The sequence below is a fragment of the Myiozetetes cayanensis genome, unplaced genomic scaffold, assembly GCF_022539395.1.
Source record: "Myiozetetes cayanensis isolate MyiCay16 unplaced genomic scaffold, myiCay2020 scf15, whole genome shotgun sequence".
NCBI classification, from domain to species: domain Eukaryota; kingdom Metazoa; phylum Chordata; class Aves; order Passeriformes; family Tyrannidae; genus Myiozetetes; species Myiozetetes cayanensis.
In genome coordinates this window covers 4,677,368-4,698,313 of record NW_026087159.1, presented here as the reverse complement: position 1 = coordinate 4,698,313, position 20,946 = coordinate 4,677,368, and the positions used below count along the sequence as shown (strand labels likewise).

General features: G+C 45.9%; 1 protein-coding gene across 3 annotated transcripts in view; it reads right to left on the bottom strand.

Annotated features, from left to right (window-relative positions):
- FGF13 (fibroblast growth factor 13) overlaps positions 1 to 2,633 on the bottom strand; it is a 244,743-nt gene extending 242,110 nt beyond the window's left edge. The window contains exon 1 of one of the 3 annotated variants that reach the window (XM_050310956.1): positions 2,293 to 2,633. In XM_050310956.1, the coding sequence (XP_050166913.1) occupies positions 2,293 to 2,341 (49 nt within the window). In that variant the 5' untranslated portion in view covers positions 2,342 to 2,633. Of the gene's footprint in view, positions 1 to 2,074; positions 2,094 to 2,292 lie in introns of those variants that run through there. The other 2 variants (XM_050310950.1, XM_050310955.1) reach the window with 2 other exon arrangements.
- Between the last annotated feature and the right edge of the window lie 18,313 nt (positions 2,634 to 20,946).

Sequence of the window (20,946 nt, the reverse complement as noted above, 5' to 3'; positions counted from 1 at the left end):
GAGTAAGAAAAGCTGCCACTGCTCTCACTGACGAAGTACTCCACGTTTATTATGCAAATATAACCCTGGGACACCTGCATTTACAGCAGGTATTAAAATTTCATCATATATCTTACAGAATGTAGGATACATGAACATATCACCACAATAAGCTACTCTTACATGAAACGTGATTATATTGTTCTTTGAAAGAGGGACTAACTCAAAAACATCGATGTTCCTCTCATGACTGAAGTATTTCCAGTGCCACTGTATAGCTGCAGAAAAATGCAGGAAATGGTATACCATCCTTTTGAAATTACTGTTTCATTGTATAAAACAAACAAACAATATCAAACAAAAACCCACCCATCACAGCCTGTTTTTACTATGCTAATGCAAATTAAACGTTCCCATTGAGAGCAATAACACTCGAAAACACTAAAAGAAAATTCAGGTGGTTCAGAGGAAAAAACATTTCCTATTTTCATCTATAACACAGGAGGCTAAAGAAGGCCATGCAGCCTGTATGTTAACTGGTAAATGCTACCTCCTTATCATCGTACCTGGAGCCTTTTAAAAGCATATTTCACAGATGTTAACCATGACTCACTTTCCTACAGCAGTACCAAACCACCTTATATGAGTACCGGCTCCTCCTGCTGTATCTAAAACTGCCTCTTCACTTGGTGATAACGGAGAAAGTTTTTATACCAGCTCCAGCGTCTCCTGGAAGCAGAGTATCAGCATCAACTGCTTTTTTGGGAGCCCCAGAATATACACCTTCCGGTACACTGTCACCACAGAAATCAAAGCCTCACATGTCTAAGTCATTACTGACTCAATAACAGCAGATACAAATGCCTTTGTCCCAATGTTTTGAAACACACATGTGGCAGGACCTGTACGCAGGCAATTTCAAACATGAACTCAATGTGTTATTAGAACTTGTAATCATAGCACAAAACGGAATGTGTACGTTTGACTTAAAGAAACAAGCTTTCAAGCAAGCATAGCACAAGTATGGCAAATTATTTTTGTTTAGGATTACAACACAGTTCTAAATCATGCAAAGTAATTCCTCGGAAAGGCGGGAATCTTTTGTTCTGCACTGCTTAATAAAATATTTAAAGCATAATTTAGGGAATAAGGCCACCGTAAAAAAAAAAGGAAAAACCTTCAAAGAAGATGTAAAGGCAAAAAATAATTATATAGAAAAATGTAAGGATTTGCATTGCAACTGAGTGGTGAACTTGTGTTGCTGTGAAAAATAATTAAAAAATCTGATGCAAACGCTAAGGTTTTGGTCAAAGAACAACACAAGTGGAAAGAAAGTTGGGGGGGGAAAATCCACATTAAAAAAAAAATCTCGAAAGTGTTAAACTTTCTCAAAATCAAGAAAAGAAAAAGTTTTCTATAAAGAACAGAAAGGATGAGCTGTTTTGATTTGGCCTCTCAGGCTGCTAAAAAAGTAAATGCCAGAGAAGCGCCCATCACGTTTTATAAAACTAGTAAATACAGAGCAGGTTCTCCCTCTTTAGGGGAGGCCCAGCCCACACCCTTCACCGGGTACCCCACCAGCCCCAGCCTGCCACCCAGATGGACGTTTGAGACGACACACGGGTTATGTAGGAACACACAGGAACACCGCTCTGGAGGGACACGGAGCGCTCCCGCACCAGCCCCTTCCCGCACGTCCCCTACAGCCCTGCGCTGGGGATGGGGGCTCGACAGAGGGGGAGGCACCGCCACCTGTGCGTGCCCCCCGAGCGGGCACTGCGCCCCCGGCCATGCACCGCGACAGGGACACCCTGCGTGCAGCACAGCCCCCAGGCCATGCACCCCGCCCCCGCATGCCCCCAGCGCCCCGCCGGTCCCGGGGGCGAACCGGGATCGGGAACCCCCGAGCGCAGCCCCAGCTGGGGGGTCACCCCCCGGCACCGGCGGTGCCCCGGCTCCGCGTCTCCATGGCGATGTCTCCCCGCTCCGCCGCCCCGCTCGCCTCGGCCGGAGCCGGGGCCGATGCAGCGCCGAGCACCCCCGGCCCGCGGCGGGGAGCCGCACCCCCCTCGGCGGGGAAAGGGGGGGCACTTACTTTCGGCGGTGCCGCATTGAGCCGGGCCCCCCACGCCCCGCCGTGCCGGGGTGCCAGTGCAGCGCCCCGCACGCCGGGCACCGATCCCCTCCCCGGGGTCCCCCGAGCTGCGGGGCTGTCGGCGGAGCGGTGCCTCCCTCCCAGCCCGGTAAGGTCGGGCTGTCCGCGGTCGGGCCGGGAAACACGCCGGTTTATCGGGGCGGCTGCGCCTGCCTTACCCTTGGAAGCATCTTTCTCTTCTTTGGGCTTGATCACCTTCCCGCTCATAGACCCCAGCTTGGGTGGGAAAATCCCCAGGAGCGTCGCGGATTCCGGCTGGACCCAAAGAAACCTCGGGCGGGGGGCAGCGTGCGTGCGTGTGGGGGATCCTCTACGCCGAAAAGGCAGAAATAACACCAACAGAAAGGGAGGGGGAAAAATCAGGAGCCGGCGAGCTGCCCGCTCCCCGGCGCGGTGCCTCGGAGCCCGGCGGCGCCGCCGCGGTGCCTGCGGGAGCGGAGCGGGGAGCGGGGGGCTCCGGCAGCCGCAGCACCGAGCCCCTGCGCCGCTCGCCGTGGCGGAGACAAAAGCGATTTTCCCTGTGTCTGCCTGGCCCCGGCCCCCTCCTTCCCCCGCCTCCCCGGCACTGCCTCCCCTCCCCAGGGCCAGGGAAGCGCAGCCGGTCCTGGAAGTCCCACCGACCGGGGGGAGGGGGGTACTGTGAGTTAGGGAGGGTTGTTTGCTTGGCTGTGTTGGGGTTTGGTTTTTCTGTTTTCGCATTCTCCTTTATTAATAACGGGATGGAGCAGCAGAGCTGCAGCCGCGGATAGGAGGAGGACGACGAGAGTCCCCGGCACTGCAGAAGAGGCGGCAGGTTTACGCTCGCGGCAACAAGGAGCGCTGGAGCTGCCCCCTCAGCCCCCGCGGTTCCGCGCATCCCCTTCCCCATCAAATAGTACTGGTGGGGTTTGCGGGGCAACACGCTCCCACTGCCCTCCAGCTACGGGACGGTGCCCCATCGCCAGGCTGGGGGTGGCGCAGACCCGGATTGCCCCCCCATCTGCGGAGCCGCTCTCACCCTCCTATCTCACAAGGGGAGGCTCCGGCCCAGGGGCTGTGGCCCCCGGCACCGCCCGGTCCCGATCCCGGCAGCCTGTTGCTGCCGTTGCGGGAGTGCAAAGAGCCGGCAGGGGGACATGGAAGGGAAAGGAGGTCACCGGATTCCCTTTAAGCGGGGACACGCAGAGCCTGCGCTGTCCCCCTCCCATCTCTATTGCTCTGCCCTGGGTCCTGGGACGGCGCTCACCCCCCTCCCTGCCTCCCTTCCATCCGCCCTCAGGGAGCAGGAGGGGACCCCCAAGAGCAGCCAAATGTCCCCTCACCTGTGCTACAAAACGACGTGTCCCCCCCTCCCCCCGCCCTCCTTGGAGGGGGCAAAACTTCCTATGACCGGGACTCCCGTCAGGGGAGGGAGCGCACGCTGCGCAGGGAGGGAAGGAGAAACCCAATGCTGCCGGCGCCCCTTGGAGCCTTGGCCCTACTCCGTAGCGCCCAAAATAAAATACTGGGAAGGGCGAGCCGTGAAGTGCCTGGGGGAGCCCGTCGGTGCGGCAGCCGGACTCCTCCAATCTCTTCCTCAACCTCCCTGCCTCCCAAAATGGCCTGTTTGGAGGGAGGGACACAATGGATTTCGCAGGACCAACAGGGAACAAGGTAGAGCTGGGCACCCCCGGGGGGAGGCAATATGCCCAGGGCACGGCCCTCCTCGTGGCTCGGGCACTGCTCAGCATATCCTGCCCCCACGGCAGGAGAGGCAACGCGCCCACAAACGCAGCCCCCGCATCGGGGGTCTCCGGGAGAGGCAGCAGCCCCCGAGGTTGTGCGGCCTCTATTTTTAGCGGAGCCGAATTCCTGCCCCTTCTTCACTCTCCGTTGCTCCAGCCCAGCGCCGGGGACAGCTGGAGGCAGATCGGCTTACGGCGGCCAGCGGGACCGGCCTCCTCCTGCTTCTGCCCCCAGGGAGGGCACCGGACTGCCAGGAGGCAGGACATCCCCTGATTAAGTGGGTGATGAGCCACAGCGTGGGATAAAGTCTCGTTCCCTCTGCACACACGTGGCTGGAGATGAGGTGCGATTAGGAAAATGAGGGCTATTTTAGCTACGAATGAAGAGCCAGGATCAAAGGTGCCACCTGGGAGACCTTAATGCTTGCGCTTATTAAAGACTTTTCTTCTAAAAGTACACAAAACTGCACCCCAAGTCCTCAAGCAGAGCTCCTCCAGACCTCCATGCATCTGTCTGCACTAGCATCAACCTCTGCTGTGTTTTTGGAACCAAGGAATTGTTCTGGCGGGGTCAGCTTTGCTTTGTAGAGATTCAGGATGCCCAGGGAAGTGATGAATTCACCATCCCTGGAGGTGTTTAAAAACCACATAAATGTGGCACTTAGGGAAATGCTTTAGCAGTGAACCTGGCAGTGCCGGGTAAACAGTTAGACTTGGTGACCTCAGTGGTCTTTTGCAAAGGAAATGATTATAGGATTCAGTAACCCCTCAGATGATGGTCGATTTAGGGTGCTCTCAGTGTAAGTCTGTTTTACTTGAGCCTTTTCTTTGATTTCTTTTTTAAACACTTCAGAGACATGCTAGCAGTACTAAAAACTTGGTCTTTTTTTTTTTTTTTTGTCTGTTTCTCTCCAGTCAAACATAGATCACTGAATCCAGAGAGCTGGAAATGGAGTGGGGAAGGAGGTATTCTACCGTTCAGCTGAGCCAGTGCTGTCAGAAGGAGGCAGAGAACCCCAACAAGGAGATTTCAGCTGTCCAATACAGCTTGGACCCTGATTTCCGAAGGCACTTGCAGTGTCTTTGCTCGGAGTCACTGTCAATTCACACCTCTGGTCTGAGGTCTTTCCAGGACCAGAAACCACTGATAAATGCTGTGCTTAGTGCTGACAGTGAATTTGCGTTAAGTGAGCCGTTCTCACCTTTGCCAGGAGACCTGTTAAATTTTACAGGAATAGTTATTACATTACCCAGACAAAGCCCATACACTCAAACGAAAGCTTGGAGGGAGGCAGCAGCTCAGCAGGTTGCAGAAGAATGGTACCTAATGGTGGGCAGAGCGAGCTTAGCCTGCTGTTTTAAAATGAGTTAGTTTTTCCCCTTACTAGCTTTCAGGGCTTAGAAGTGTCAGTTAAAACAGTAATAAAACATGGTGTTAGGCATGCAAAATATAAGGAGATTTGCATGAAGGCTTATTGCAATCCAGGTACAGTTTGCACAGCCTTTAATTTTAAAGCTACCTTGATGGCTCACATATGTTAGTGAAAATGGTATTTGTGGTCAGGGCACTGATTTATGTCTTCAGTTTTCCTCATCAGTTCCATCCTTTGAAGTGAACATCTCTGGATTTTAGGCAAATCTATTCAAGTCTGGCTTTGCAAACAGAATTTCTTTAACTAACTCACAAATGTTTAAACATGAATGTAAGTTTTAGCATCTTGGTACCTCACTTCCCAATATAGTAGGGAAAATTGTCACCTTGTAGCTTTACAGCTATAATACTGGAAGCTGAGAAGCACTCAGATGCTGTGGTGACAGAAGTGATACACAACAAGCTGTGTACCACAGCCAGGCTTACACAGAAACTTACCTAAACATGGTCCTGACATGGGTCCTGTACCTCTCACTGACAGGATTATCTGAGTTTCTGAATTAGAAGCAGTTTCTGCATCTCCAGATAAATCAGATACCCAGAGGAAGATTTAGTGATGTTTAATACAAAGAAATCTGATGCATCCTATGCAAATGCTGTTTAGGTGTTCCCTACCCACCTGTGTGGCTTGAGAGGCTTTAAATTCAAGACTATCTCTGTGGGGGGAGCACAATTTAAAGTCAAATATAATAAATTGCTCTAATTACACACCTTTTGTGTGCCTCCCAAGATTGTGATGGAGTCATCTAAACTGAGTGGCAACAAGCCAGGCAGCACAAGTGGTTGAAGCATCATCTGTACCCTTTTATGGTTCCTGAGCTCTCCTTCCCAGAGGGACAAATGCAATTGCCCCAGGCACAGCAAGGTCTCACGAGCTCCCAAGTGTGAAGTGAAACATGAGGCTTTTTCAGCAGAGAGACGCAGCAGATCATATTTGGGCTCTCCAAATACTCACAGCGGCTCTTTAGAAACAGGCACAGCAGAGCTGACATGCTGCACGGAGCTGTGCCTCTGCTGAGGGTATTTATTCCCCCAGGAACATCTCCCAGAAGGTTCTGACTTGGCACAGGCTTGCCTAAGTGGAGTATCACTTACAATATGAAACTGTAAACTGTAAGTGCTTTTATACAACACAACTATTGCTGCTTAATGTGCAATAGCTGTATGGTCTGTCTATAAAACACGCACTCGAGTCATGAACACGCTTTTCCTACCCTCGTAAAATATCTGTAGAGACTTATATCCCCTAAGGAATTCTGGAACTCACGCAGATGCAGTAGTGACATTGCTGTTCAATGTACTTTTTTCTTGGTTCTTTGGCTGATTCTCAAGTTGAAATTTTCTCTTTTCTGCAGGCAGGGGTTTGTAAAAGGTCCAGGTTCTACTGTTTTATAAAGCAGGAATCTTACACTGTGCCTTTAAAGCAGTCCAGCAAATTTAAATTAGCGTTGTTGGGATGGTTCCTGGTATGTTCCCAGTTAAACCTGAAGTAAAACCCCCCCTACATTCAGGTGGAGCAGGATTAGGCCTTAAATTTAAGATTCCATATATGATGAAGTCTCACTAATACAAGTACTTACTCTTCATTTCAATTTATATTTCAATATTCTTAGTGGCATCTAGAGGTATCTATTCCATTTTGATGAAATAACTAAATGAAGTGGGCATGTGTCTAGTTTTGTTGCCACTGTTTTGAAATGGTGCCTATAAAATCAGTCCAAATAGATCCATCGCACTTCTCCTTATTGCCTGGCCTGCCACTATTTCAATTGGAATGCCAGGGCAAATCTCTTTACTAACAATTGTCTGTTATAACAAAACCCACAAAGATTTACAGATGAGATAAATACTAAGCATAGGGCCAAAACAGGGCCTATCATCTAGCAGGTACATCCCTGTTCTAGCAGATGTTTAATTTGGTCCCTATCTTATTTTTACCATTCCTATTCCTACGCAGTCTTAAGCGCTACACAGAAGATCTTTTTTTGGGCAGACAGCTTGCTGTGCACAATTTTCCTCCTTTTGATTGCCAAAACCCAACTGCTATACGCAAATAGAGTTCCAGCTAATGGATAGTGTGGGGATTGCAGTTTAATTTCTCTAAGTAATTCAGTCTGATAACAGAGACACCCTCAGAAGACACTACTGGGAAGGGATAATGATTGTACTTCGTGTGGCGCATTGACCCTGGCTTGGTGCCAGGTGCCCACCAAAGCTGCTCCATCACTTCCTTCAGCAGGACAGGGAAGAGAAAATATAACATTGGGATAAGAACAGGGGGAGTTCACTCACCGATTACTCTCATGGGCAAAACTGACTCGACTTGGGGAAAACAATTAATTTAATATCTTACCGATCAGATCAGAGTAGGATAATGAGAAGTAAATAATAAATCTTAAAAATGTACAGAAGAAGTTTTCTGTCTCAAAATCCTACCCAGATTACCTCTAATAGTAAGCTGCTTGTCAGCCTGCCTTTTTTTGAGGTTGCCCCTCTCCTCAAGTTTGATGAATTGCAACTGTTTAAGAATTCTCACCTCCTTTGCATCAGCAGCATCATCCTGACACCAGCATCTCTAGACATGCAATAACCATTTATCAGCAGCACACTAGAGTTGAGTAACACTGGAAACACGAAGGACATAGTTTTGCAAGCATATGACGTGGCAATGTTGCACTGGGAGAATGCAATGAAAGTGCACCCTTTTCCTTCACCTCAGCCAGCCCTGCTCATGTTTACACCAATGTGCACAAAGCAGACAAAGCCGGGTCCTTGCAAAAATGACAGGTAGTTTGTTCCTTCTACAGGGGAGACAGTGGGCACCGTAATCAACTTAAATAAAGTTATTACTCAATAGCTTTTGTTAGGCACCTGCAGACAGAACTTTAGAAGGTGGAGTGAAAATAACAAAGGAAGCATTTGGTATCCTAACTGAAACCAGATACCTTGATGTCAAACTCGATTTTTGCCCACGGCTTCTCCGAGGCTGGTGAAAGGTTTGTGACAGAGAGAATAAAGATGAAAGACCTGGGTGTGGGTTTTGTGCTATTCATAGCCCTAGTCAAGAGGTGAAGGTGGTCTTATACCCTTCATGAACATAAGAAGCACAAATCACTATCACTTGCTACTTTTTTATTGTGGAAAGTAAAGGAAAGTGCCCTCCACATAGCTCATCATCCTGCACATTACAGCCTTCCTCTTACAACTCCTTCTAGCTACTTGGTCGAGTCTTAAAACCGGAAAGGTTTTGAAGTCGAGCTGAAACAGGAGCTTTGATGTTTGACTCCCCCAAGCTGCATACTGGCAGTGGTGGCTGATATCACCCAGCCTTTGTGGAGCTGAGAGAAAACAGTATTTGAAGAGGCTGGGGAAGCAGAATGTGCAGGATACTAAATCTGGTCCTGAAATCCAGAGGCGGACTCAGATGGTCATGAAGTCTCAGTGCAATGGGTGACCTGTCATGAAAAACCTTGGGCCATTTGGTAATAGGCCAGCAAAAGACTGCAATGAGCATTTTGTGACTGATCTGAGCCTTCCCTAGAAGTTACATTCGAGTTTGAGACACAGAAAGCTAATAGAGCAACAGCAGGGAAAAGAACATACTGGAATATATGAAAGGAAATTTGCCAAGCAGAGCTTTAACATTTTTGCAGGCTTGCATATGCAATGATGTCATAGGATAACATTTTCATGTCTGACTTTTTCCCTAAGTATTGTAAAAATTAATCAGTGTTTGATTTTTACAAGCCTGGGAGACAGAGAGGGGAATGTAATGGTTTTCAGGCCTATTTTTGGACTCAAAGAAATCTAAAAAAGCAGTTATGCTTAAAGTTCAGAGTGGATCCTTAAAGGAAAAGCAGAAAGACATTTAATTAAATGAGTTTGAAAAAATCATCTTAAAAGAAAGTTCTAAGTGTTGCAGGAAGCCTACAATGTGTAAGACAACATATTCTGCTAATTTGAACACGCTCTTTCACACCAAGCAGCACTAGAATTGTATAGCCATAAAATAAGTTGCTTCCTCTGATGTGAACCTATTACCTCTCTGCTACTTTCTCTTCCTTTCCACCATGGAATTGCCTTCCCCTTTAAAACTCTATGCAGTTCATCCCATTGCCTCAGTTCTCTTTAACTTGCAGCAATTTTAAGCAGCATCTGATGGAATTTTTCTGGCATTTCCTTCACTCAGACATGATCTAGGTTCAGCACTCACCCAGGATCAGAAGATGAAGCCCACTTATATTACACTGAACACTTCTGCACTATTTCTCCTTTTTCCTCTGGTCATGACATTGTGGCCATACCGAGCAGCTCCTGCACATTTTCAACTCAGCTGAACTCGTAGCTACCTCATAAACCTCTCACGTCTTAATCAGATGGCAGCTGGTATTTCTCATGTGTCAAACAAATTTTGATCTGAATGACATGCACAGTGCTGTGGGAGGCCACAAGCAAAGAAATAAGAAATACTTTTTCCTTTTGTTTGTAACAGAATTGTATGAGTCCCCCTGACCCACAAAATTCCCACAGCACAGGGGGCTGGCTGTGGCAATGGTCTAGTAGGTAGCTCGAGCTTTGAGGAGAAGCAAAGCTTTAGCTCTGAAAGTCAAGTGTCACATGACTTGGAGTTTTTTTAAAAAGCAGACTTCAGGTGCATTGGAGGATTTGGACTTGTTCATGACAGAGCTTTTAGCTACAGCCTTTCTCCTTCAAACTGGTATCGAGTGCAGGTCCTTGCCTCACCAGCCCAGGAGGATTCTGCCTGCTCATCCATTGCAGAAAACCACAAACAGTTCAGGAGATGTTCCCTGTTCAAAGAACTGTACTTGAAAGTTACAGTTTTGAAAAGGAAAGTATTTTAAGTTGGTTTGCGTGTATTTAGAAATCTATTTCTAAAGCTCCATATGAACTGTGTTGATATAATTGAATTTTCTGACATTTTTCCCTTGCGTCATTTCAAAGCAGTAGACAAACAGTGTGTTCAGATCAGGAACGCTGTTTGCAATAACCAGTGTGCACCAACACATGGCATTTGAGTTCAGGCAGGAATGCACCTGGGCTTGGTGCTGGTGACTACAACTTGGTTATTCCTTGTCATGCCATTCTGCTTTGGCCTTTTCTCGAGATATTGCTAGGTACCACCTCGGTGCACCACTAAGAAACTGCACTTTCAGCTCAGCTCCCTATTCCTCATTTCTCTCCTCCAAAATTATTCCTAGGTGTATATCCTTTCCACTTTCTGGTGACACTATGATAGCTGCAGTTACATTATTTATAGCCCCAAGATTTGGCTTCCTGTGCCTCCAATCTGAATGCTCCCTCGGCATCTTTTAATAGCTATTGCTATTTTGTATCCCCTTTTTGTTTTTCTCCAGGGAACATGCCAGCAGGGATGGGGCTGAAATCCTTCTGGATCAGAAGTGGAGACAAATTCTGCTCTGTTTGTAAACACTCCAAGGCTAAAATTAGCAGGAGTCAGAAGAATCGTTTATAAACTTCAAGCTCCCCCAGCCGTCTTGAGGAACATCGCAGGCATATCGACACATCTGCTGCCGATTTAAATAGCACCCGGCATCACCTTCCCTGCGAGTGCCTCCCGCGCCAGCCCGCCAGCTGACTGCTCCACGTGCCAGCCCCTCGCCTCTCTTTAGACTCCTTGACTTGACAACACCACCACCAGTGACCGAGCACATTTTCAAATGGAGGACCCATCCACATCCTCCCTAACACCTTGCAGAGACTGGAAGAAAAGCCTTGGTTGACCAGAATATTTGCCAGCACAAAGGGGAGGGTTTCAGGGTCTGATCGAACATTGGAAGACCAGGAAAACCCTCACAGCGTGAGTGGTTTTTAAGCAGGCTTGTGCTGTGCAATTTCAAGCTTGAGGGAAAACTAAGCCACGTTGTGTACAGCAGACAACATTAACTAGGATGCATAAGCCCCATGCATGTCTCTTCTTTCAGCAGTTACAGGCAACAGCTTATAGAAACAACCTTGGCTGTGTCTGAAGGAAAACACAACAATAGAGAAGTGGGTTTTTTTGAGTGGTTTGCTCAGTGTGTTCAGTAAAATCTACGCTTCTCAGAACAGGCTGCTAACCAAATGCTGAATTATCTGAATATGTCATGTCAACAGCTAGTCTCAAGAGTTTGTAGATCCTGACATACCAACTTGACTTTTTTTGTTTTGCAAAGCACAGGAATACATACAACTACACAGATGATGCATTTTTAAAAGCCATAGTGAAACCACAACATCTTTTTTTTGTCCATCTATTGACTTCATAAGACTGAAGGAGATGAAATTATACACAAAAGAAGTAGGTGGTATATAAAAAGAAAGAAACAAAAAATAGCATTACAGACCAAGTAAAGCAAACATCTTTAGAAAATGTCAGAGGCCAGAATAATGCTACTTGGAGTTCAGTGGTGGAAAATATGTCCAGGATTTTTTTGAAAGCGAAAATCCATGGCCATAAACCCGAGATTATAGAAGAAACTCACAGAAAGAGTTGAATACATTCAAGAGAGAAAAACAATCAAACCTAAAAGTATAACCCCTCTGCTTGGTGTTATTGGCTCAAATTGGGGAAAACTAACGTCTCCATCTCCACCAAAGAAATAAATAGAATTCCATGAGAAGGGATTGGAAGATCTTACTGAGCTTATGCCACACAACTAATACACTGAACTGCCTCAGGTCAGTCCTTGAGGGATGCAAAGCTGTGACTGTTGGCCCCCTCAGTAGTGGATATGGGAACACCGGAGCTGGTGCCAAAACATGATACCACCCCTTGGGCAGGCACACATTGGGCAGCAGGACACTGGGAGGCTGATGTGCCGGTACTGCCCCAGGAGAACGTGGCAAGAGCCCAGCACCCACTAGCCCACCAAAAGCCACAGATCTTATCAACCAGGCTTTCACACAAACCCAAAAACATAGAGCTGCTATGTTTGGAAAGCATCAGCAGGCTCCTTAAAAGAAGCAATAAGAGTCAAAATATGTGACACGAGGCATTTTCAACAGAGCTACATCCTTTCCATTTGAAGTGTGGTTCTTGTCAACATCTCCACTTCTCTGCCCTTGGCAGAACATGCACACGCACACCATGTCATGTCCACAAAATACTTGGCTGTGATTTATATCCCCAAACTCTTTCCTGTATGAAAAATATCCCATCCATTTAAATAGGAGGATTATAGGAGTAGGAGGAAGCTTAGCACAAACAATAGCTGTGATCAAGCCCGGCATGCACGAGTGATTTGTGGGAAGTGCGAGACATATCAAAGATGGCAGGTGCTGCTCTTGCTTAAGAGCTATTTATACTCAGGGAGTCACTCTACAAACACTTCTTGCTTTACTGTGCTTCTAGGATTCCTTTTCAAAGCAGGAGGAGAATGTGGAGTAGGACTGCATGGGCCAAGTCTGTAATTTTATAGATAACAGAATAAAGTATTGTATAAAAATCCCACTGTAATATACAAAGAAGAGTAGCCTGATATGACCAGTTTCAAAGTAGGGAATCACAACAAACCAGAAGATATGTAACAGGGGGGAAAAAAAAAACCACAAAAGGAGTGGAGAGAAAGCAAATAAAACATTTTCCTCTTGGAAAATGCTAATCTTAGAGATCCAGGCTCTGAACAGGTTTGGTTTTTGTTTGTTTTTTTTTGTTTTTTAACAAAGGAATCACTGCCTCCCACAAGAGGTAAATATATTTTGTAAACAAGACTTGGATGCTTACTTCTGAGGGTTGAGTGATGAACATGCCCAACAGATGCATTGGGAAAGTTTTGGCCTCAAGGAGGAACCCCAGGGCTTCCCTTGGCTCAGGGCTTCGAGAGAGCTGGGAGTGCTCCTTGGGCAACCTACCAGCCTCAGGGCATGGCCCAGGGTTGCAGCCCAGCCATCCTGCACAGGAAACTCCTCTTACATGTTTCCCCAAACCACCACAGGACCCAGACACACGACTTTTGAATTCAACTGGAAATAAAACCCGAAAACCATAGAGCACAGACCATCGGGGACATTGTCAGAATCAGTCCAAGCATTCTCAGCTGATGTGAGATGTTGTAAAACCCAGGATTAATTCTCTACACTCTCTCCTTGGACTGGGGAGGAGCAGAGATGTCACCTCAGTCTGAACCCTGCATCCACACTCCAGCATCCGCGCCGTGAACACACAGGTAGCTGCGACTCAGATGCCCTTTCAGCAATAACACCCCAGCGCTGTCATCCTCACTTGTCTGTGTCTGAAAATAATTGTTTGCGAAACTGCTATTTCTGATTCAGAATTCCAGTTGTGAGCATGTGGACGATGGAAAGGTTAGCACCCATGTTATTTACATCTCAGTTCAGAGGCACTAACAAAGGTTAAAGAAAGCAAGTCAAGTTGAATGTCACCTATTCTTTGTAGTCCTCATCTTAAGCCTTTTAGCTTGGCAGACCTCCATTAAAATGAAGGAGGAATTCTGTGCTAAAGCTAGAAAATTCACCAAAAAACATTCTCCCTGTGTTTTGTTTTTATAGCCATGTAGTTTTCAACTGCTCCTCAGACATAGATCTTTTAGGCACAAATTGCCACACTACCAATTATTTTTCTTGAAGTACCAAGCATCACTGTCGCTGTGTCACAACTAAAGCAATAATGCAAGTCTCAGAAGTGATTTAGGGAAATAAACCAGATCTGATTAGCAGGCATCTTCTTTAAAGCAAACTACCACAAGTCATTAATCATAAAAGTTTCTAATTTCAGAAATGAGTTAACTGAACTTTAATGAGACAAACAGCTTTTAAAAGTTGCCACCATGAGACAATATGCATTAAACTGGGAGAGTGTTGCAAAATGACTGATTTCATCACCAATCCCAGGAAGTACTTCACCAGAAGCAGCTTGAGGAATCTACAAAATCCCCAAATTCCTTTCAAAAATTCTACTTATTTATGGTACTTGGTATTCCAGGACATCCACAGTACATTTGCTTATAGAGCTGAGGTCACCACCATAGTACGACAATGGATACTTTTATAATTAGAGAAGCAGATTCCACACCACATTCCAAATGGTTTCAGCTGGTGGGAGCTGTCATCCTCACCAAGGAGCACAGTGATGCAGTGATCCTCCCAGCAAGCCTCCCCAGTGGGGGACAGAGGAGAGCTCCAGAGCAGCCATCTCATGATGCTCTTATACTGCCTCCTGTCCTTTCCTCCAGCTCTTTAACCCAGTAGGAAGGGTAGGGAGAGGAGAGCACCAGGAGAGGGCACAGAAGGGTTGGTGATGGCCATGGCACATCCTCCCAGTGTCCAGGCTGCTAAGGTCTCTTCCAGACCAATATGTCTGTGATTATTGACCTCAGGACATTTCCATGGGAGCATTCATTTAAATCCAATATAAAAGGAAGAGAATCAGATTGTTTCTGCTGGGGAACTGCTCCTTCCTGAGTGTAATGTTAGAGCAAAATCCTTGTATTCTTGGTGCAGAAAAACTCATAGACACCAAATCAAAATACCAGTGTTAAAATGTTAAAAATGTTTTAGTCACTGTGGGAAACAGTCAAAGAGGAAGCTTGATGTCATTTTCACATTTGGCCTAAGCAGAAAGTTGCTCTAAATGTGATGAAAGTCTTCCTGAGCAATATTCAGCTATAACATTGCAAATGAAACACATGGTCCTGGAACAATCCTTGTTTCAAAACTACACCCCGCTGACCTTCATACAAACAGATGTTCATAGGCAAGGAACTTACTGTTGTCTTCTCATGACAAAAGCTAAAGCAGACAGATTGTTGTGTAAGGCACAGACTGGAAGCTGCTATTACCAAATGACAGCATCATCCTGCCAAGGCAGGTGCACACAGAGAGCTGCCAGAGCTATGCTCACATACAGCTTCACAGGCATCCACAGCATGGAGAACACTCTGCCTGCACCTTGCAGTGTTTCCCAGTGTCTGGCACCATAGCCCAGCAGCCTGCCAGCTTAGGGCAATAGCTTTGCTCCTATAAGGATAAAATCACCCCCAGCAACTGCACGGACAGGCACTTGCTCTGCCTGCCTGCAGCCAGAAGTCACTCCACTGCCTGCCCTCGTGTGCCCCTCCACTGCCCAGGCACCTGGTTGTAAATTAAAACCTGTAGTGGTTCATGCACCAATTACTAATCAAAGCAGTTACTGTAAAGCAAAAAGCCAAAGACATCAGTAATGTGCATGGAAGGGACAGATCCTTTATTCTGGAAGCGAGCTGGCCTCATCGAGTGCCCAACTTGCAAAGCGGATTGGAATCAGCAACATAAGTGACTTCATCCCACTGTATTTAAATGAATTTGAATATAAGCTGTTTAAGAGTATTTTCACTGTGCTAATCAGTACAACACCATGTCATATTTGTTTTCTCAGTAAAACATAATTAAAGGAAACAGCAGCAGCTGATAACTTGAAAAAAGGGGAATCAAATCAACTAAATTCCCTTCCTTGAATAAAAGGTTAGATACACCTGTATTTACAGATGTCTTATGTGACAAGATAATGCTTCTCAAGAAACAATTCAACTTCTGTTCCTGACATTGAAACACTAAGAACAATTTCCATTAAGAATACCTAGAAGAGCTGCTTCTTCCTGAAGAAGGGATGAACTGAGACCTCTTCATTAATGACTTGTGACTCATTTCCTCAGCACCTCCGGTACTGAAGTACTGTTTTGTTCACTTCCATGAGTGAAGCACCTACTCCTTCCTCTCCAGGGCTATGCCCAGTACACAGTTTCAGGTTTTTCCCTTTCCTTACTTAGCCAGAACTTAAAAATGCCATCACACTGTATGGGTAGTTTTGGTCCCCAGAAAAAACAGGTTATTCCTAGAAGTATTCATTCTCCAAACTCACTGTTTCAACTCTACTGGAATTCAGAATGATCACCAAGGATATTGGGCCAGCATCCACCAGCAAGAAAATAATGTTGGAAATTGCTGAAAAGTCACAGGGACAAATACAAGAAGTGTTGTGCAACCTTGTCTTTTCCTGGAGCAACCCAGAAAGTAGCACAGAGTGTTGCCACACCAAGAAAGTATTTTATGTCTTCTTCTATGGTTCTTGGTTATCCAAAAGTACTGAAGTAACTTCCTATGGTCAATAGTGTTCTCTGCTGTCTGAAGGTCAGTTCACACTTGAACAGCCAATAATGCTTCCCACACTCCAAAAAGAGCCAAAGCTCACTTAATGAATCCTGGGAAGCACTGTGCAGCCCAACACCAAGAACTCAAAGCCCTGCCTGTGAAGTCATTACCCACAGAGGAGGGGCTGGTGCCTATTCTTTCCCTCAAAACTATCATTTCCAAACAGTGTCAGTGCATTTCTACTTGATTGTACAGTCATGAAAGATCATGTCAATTCTCCTGCTTTACTGGATGTTCTGAACCCCACTCGCTGCACTATGTGGCCTTTGGTCAAATCTGGATGAATTCATAATTAATGTGCAATGCTTTAAATGGTTATCTTTTAAAGAACCTACTTTCCATACCTAACCACAAAGTCTTATTTTATATGGTTTGGCTACTTAGCTTGGACTTGCCTTAAGCAGGAATGAAGAAAAGGGCTTCCTACCTTAATAGAAAGAGAATATCCATCTTTAAACCATGTGAAATATGTCTTAGAAAGTGACTTTAACATATTGAGAATTGCAGAAGTCTAATACCACTGCTTATTAGCTGAATATAAGCTGGTGATGACACTTTGTGATGAACACTGCTTACAGCTGATTGCAAGACCTTTGTATCTGCCCAGTGGTGCAGCTCAGCCCACACCACCATCTGGGGGGCAGGCTGGCTCTCCAACACCTGAACATCTCCATCAGCCAGAGGCTTTGAACCAAACCGATGGAAGGAGTCAATGGTTGTTGCATGAACTATCACAGTACTTGGTGGTGTGTAAACTATGAATCCTCGCAGATATAACCATAAGAACCAAGGTTGCTTACACACAGTGTGCTACATCTCAGAAAGGGAGCCCTTACCTCTGAAATTAGTATTTTATGACTTACTGCCAGATGCTGCCATATCTCAGAGGGTTACAATCCCCCAGCACTGAGAAACTGCCTCCTCCACCACAGCTCTGGAAAACTGGGATGAAGCCCTCCTGCTCACTAAGCCTCCATCATAATGCCAAATTAGTGAATGTGATTCTTCATATTCCATCATTTAGTTCAATCAATATTTTGCTGGCTGCTCAACCTCCATGGGAGAGTTTCTGGGCCAGTTCATCCCTGTGCTGGGATTTCTGGAAAGAGGTGCAATTACATTTAAAATGTAAATGGCTGTTTCACTGCCTGGGACCGCAAGATTCAGGCTTGCTGTAAAGCAGAGGCCATAAATGCCCTCACCAGGCTGGGATTTATTTTTAATTACACAAAGGCCTCTGATGCTGAATGTCAGCTTCTGGAGGGCTGCTATTGTTGTGTCTTATTCATCACGCAGGTCAAACCTTTCAGAATTTGCACTGCTGGTCCTATTGCTCTCCTACCTCCGTGGGAAGCAGCCTTGTTGGTTTATCTCACACCAACTACCATTACAGGTCCAATTCTCCTGATTTAGAGGAGAGGAGGGCAGTATCACACTGGTTAATTGTGATAAGACTACTTATTGATTGCTTTCACGTCTTTTCACCCAAACTAGATGTCTTCATTCTAGACTGCAGCCCCGTTATGTGCTGTTGTATAAATACACAGAAAACAAAGTTCCATGAAAAAATTTGGTATTTTATAAATTACCCATTTGTCTCTTCTGTCCCTTCTCTGTCTTTTTTCTCCTACACTGTTAAGTAGATATTAGAAAAAGCAGGGCTGGACCTGTGCTAGGTCTGAACCATAGCAGGTTCTCAATTTTAAAAAAAGTCATGTCACCTAACACCACACAAGATGATATTCTAGAAGCAGAATGCAAGTACTCAAGAGGTGCTGAACAGATCAGAAGAGCATGGTCTGTGTTTCCAGATGTCACAAGTGTTCAGGCCCAGGTCTTGCCCATCTCAGCATCCTCCCTGTGTTCTATTAACAATGCCTTTGTCACTACAGATTAAGCAGCAACAGATCAGCTCTCATAAAAGCCTCTTGTTCTATTCCCTTCATCCCTTCCCATCTTTCACCAGTACATTAGCCAGTTGCAGATGCAGACTTTTATTTGCTGGGCAGCAGAACCGTGACTCTGAGGGTACTGTCTGGAGACTGGGGGAGGCTCATGCCCTCATGCCCATGGAGCACAAAAGTCCCTTGGCCCAGGGAAACACACAGCATTTGGCAGCTGCACAGTGCTGAGTGCTCTTTGTTAGCTACTTCTCAGGCTTGGATTGTATGAAATATTAATTATGATTCTGCAAGTTCCCAAACGTCCTTTCAACCACAAATCAAGCTGAAGATGTAAGATCTGTTGCAGAATGACACAGCAAATAGAAAAAGGAGCAGAAGTCTTACTCTGTCCCATGCACAGCTGTGTTTTCTTTGATTGGCTTCATTTTGTTGGGCTGCAGAAAGACAAACCCATCTTTTGTACAAACTGGCAGGTGTTTGTGGTAGGGACCACACTCCTCTCTCAGCACAGGACACACTGGGTCTGCTCAACACTGAGGGCATGAAGGTCTCTCTAGTTTCAGATGTTCATAGGATTACATCCTCTGATTCCTACTCTTGGCAGGAAAATCCCAATTACACCCATAAAGGGAAGAACATCCACACAGAGGGGAAAAGGTGATGGGGTGGGTGCTCCTGTGCTAGCTGTGGGAGGGGGGAAGGAGCCACCTATGCTCTCTCCTCCATCTGACACTCTGGAGCTCAGCAGCCACAATTAGCACTAAATTAGGGTTTTTAATGGGCTAACTACCTGTCCCGTATGCTGGACCTGACTTTCAGGTACCCTAATCACGGAGATGAAAGAGGTTTTTTGTCCATCTGTCTCTAAGGGAGTTTTGCATCCATTAGCAATTATGATAATGGATCTATTTCCAGAGAATTAATTGCTCCTTTGCCCAAGTCCTAGACAAGTTTGCTGTAAAAATTAATTACTTGGCATATACAATACACTTAACAGTCAAGTAATGAGCTAATTTTCAGAGAATCCATAGAGGGCCCCCAGTCTCCCAACTTCTCAGAGCAGTTTCTGAACATATAGTGAAAAGTCAGTTAGTAGTATTGCAGTTCCTCTCCCGTGGCACTTCACAGCCCCAAAACACCTGACCTGGCACTTCACAGCTCAAGACCCATCAAACAGCCCAGGAAAGTACAGGGGTATTAAAATAAACCACATCTGCAAAACAGCCATCCCAGTCAAACAATTCCCTCCTCCCAAAAACGCTGATACTTTCCCAAGTGGCAGCATGCATTGTGTCTGAAAATGGATGAGGACAATGCCAACAATCAGTGGAGAATCAGAATGGGCAAAGCACACTGCTTTCCTTTTTCAGTTCACATCTTCCTCCTAGGAGGGTTAACCATTTACACCAGGGGTTGTACCAAGAGGTACAACCAACAAAGAGATAGCTTTAGTCTCAGAAGATTGCCCAGCACTAAAACTGTTAAGCTTCAGGTCCCTTTCTGGTTCAGGGACTTGATGTTGCATCTCCCCACATCCCAGGTGATCACCCCATCCCCTGCAGAGGTGACTGATCCAAGACAACAGCTGTGGATAACTGTGCTTTGCTGTCTAAGGTAACTTGTACTCCCATCACTGCCTCATCTGCAGGAATCTCTGATTTCTACCCAGCTGTTGGGTTCTGGGAAACCTGGAGCAAGCCAACATTTTGCAACCTCTGCCGTTTTCACCATTTTTTTTGGAACTGACCAAATTGTCCAACAGCAAAGGACAGCAGGATCACAACAAGACTTTTTTCCTTAGGAAAGCAGACTGAAAATTGGCATAGAATGTTTGCAAGCAACCTAATTAGCTCTCCTGAACAAGTAACAACCCATCAGGTAGCCCACAGTGATTGATGCCATGTGCTCCTTTCACCTGTCCCAAAGGCAGAGTGAAATAGTTTTACTTACATTAACACAAAGACATTGGTTTTGGCCAAGATCTGAATCTTTTTGCCAAATACCCACAGAAAGCAAAGCTAAATGCTTTCTGTGCATGCATGAACACAGAATAGCTAATCTACTTAGGCTTGTAAAATGATCACTTTAAAAGAATAGGGCTGCTTGGCCATTTTTATTGGTGTTTATTGCAGCTATTTGCAGTCCCTGCAAATTCAGTTTCTTTCAGTAGCTTAAATATTAAGGGTCTTTTTATAGCTCTCATGAACATATGTAGCACGTTGCACAAAACCCATACAAACAGATGCAAAGGGATTGTACTTAAATAACAGAGATGACCCGATATGTAGATGTAAATGAAAGGAGACAAGATTGCAGAGACAGAGGCTGGGAGCTAAAGCAGGAGAGCATGGTTAGCAAGGACAGCAGCCTCCTGGGGCAGCTGGCCCCAGCAGACCTTCTCAGAGCTACTACTACAGGGCTTTGGATGTTTTGTTCCTATCCATTTAATGAGAACTGAGCATCCAAATACCAGCATCGAAGGTCTCAGGCAAGTTATGACATCGACACAGACACTGCTTTTGAAAGCCCTGGTCAAAGTATGGAAACCCCTTTGGCACAGGAGGAGGTCAGTGGTCAGTTCCCATGGGTATCAGTGGGAATAGCAAT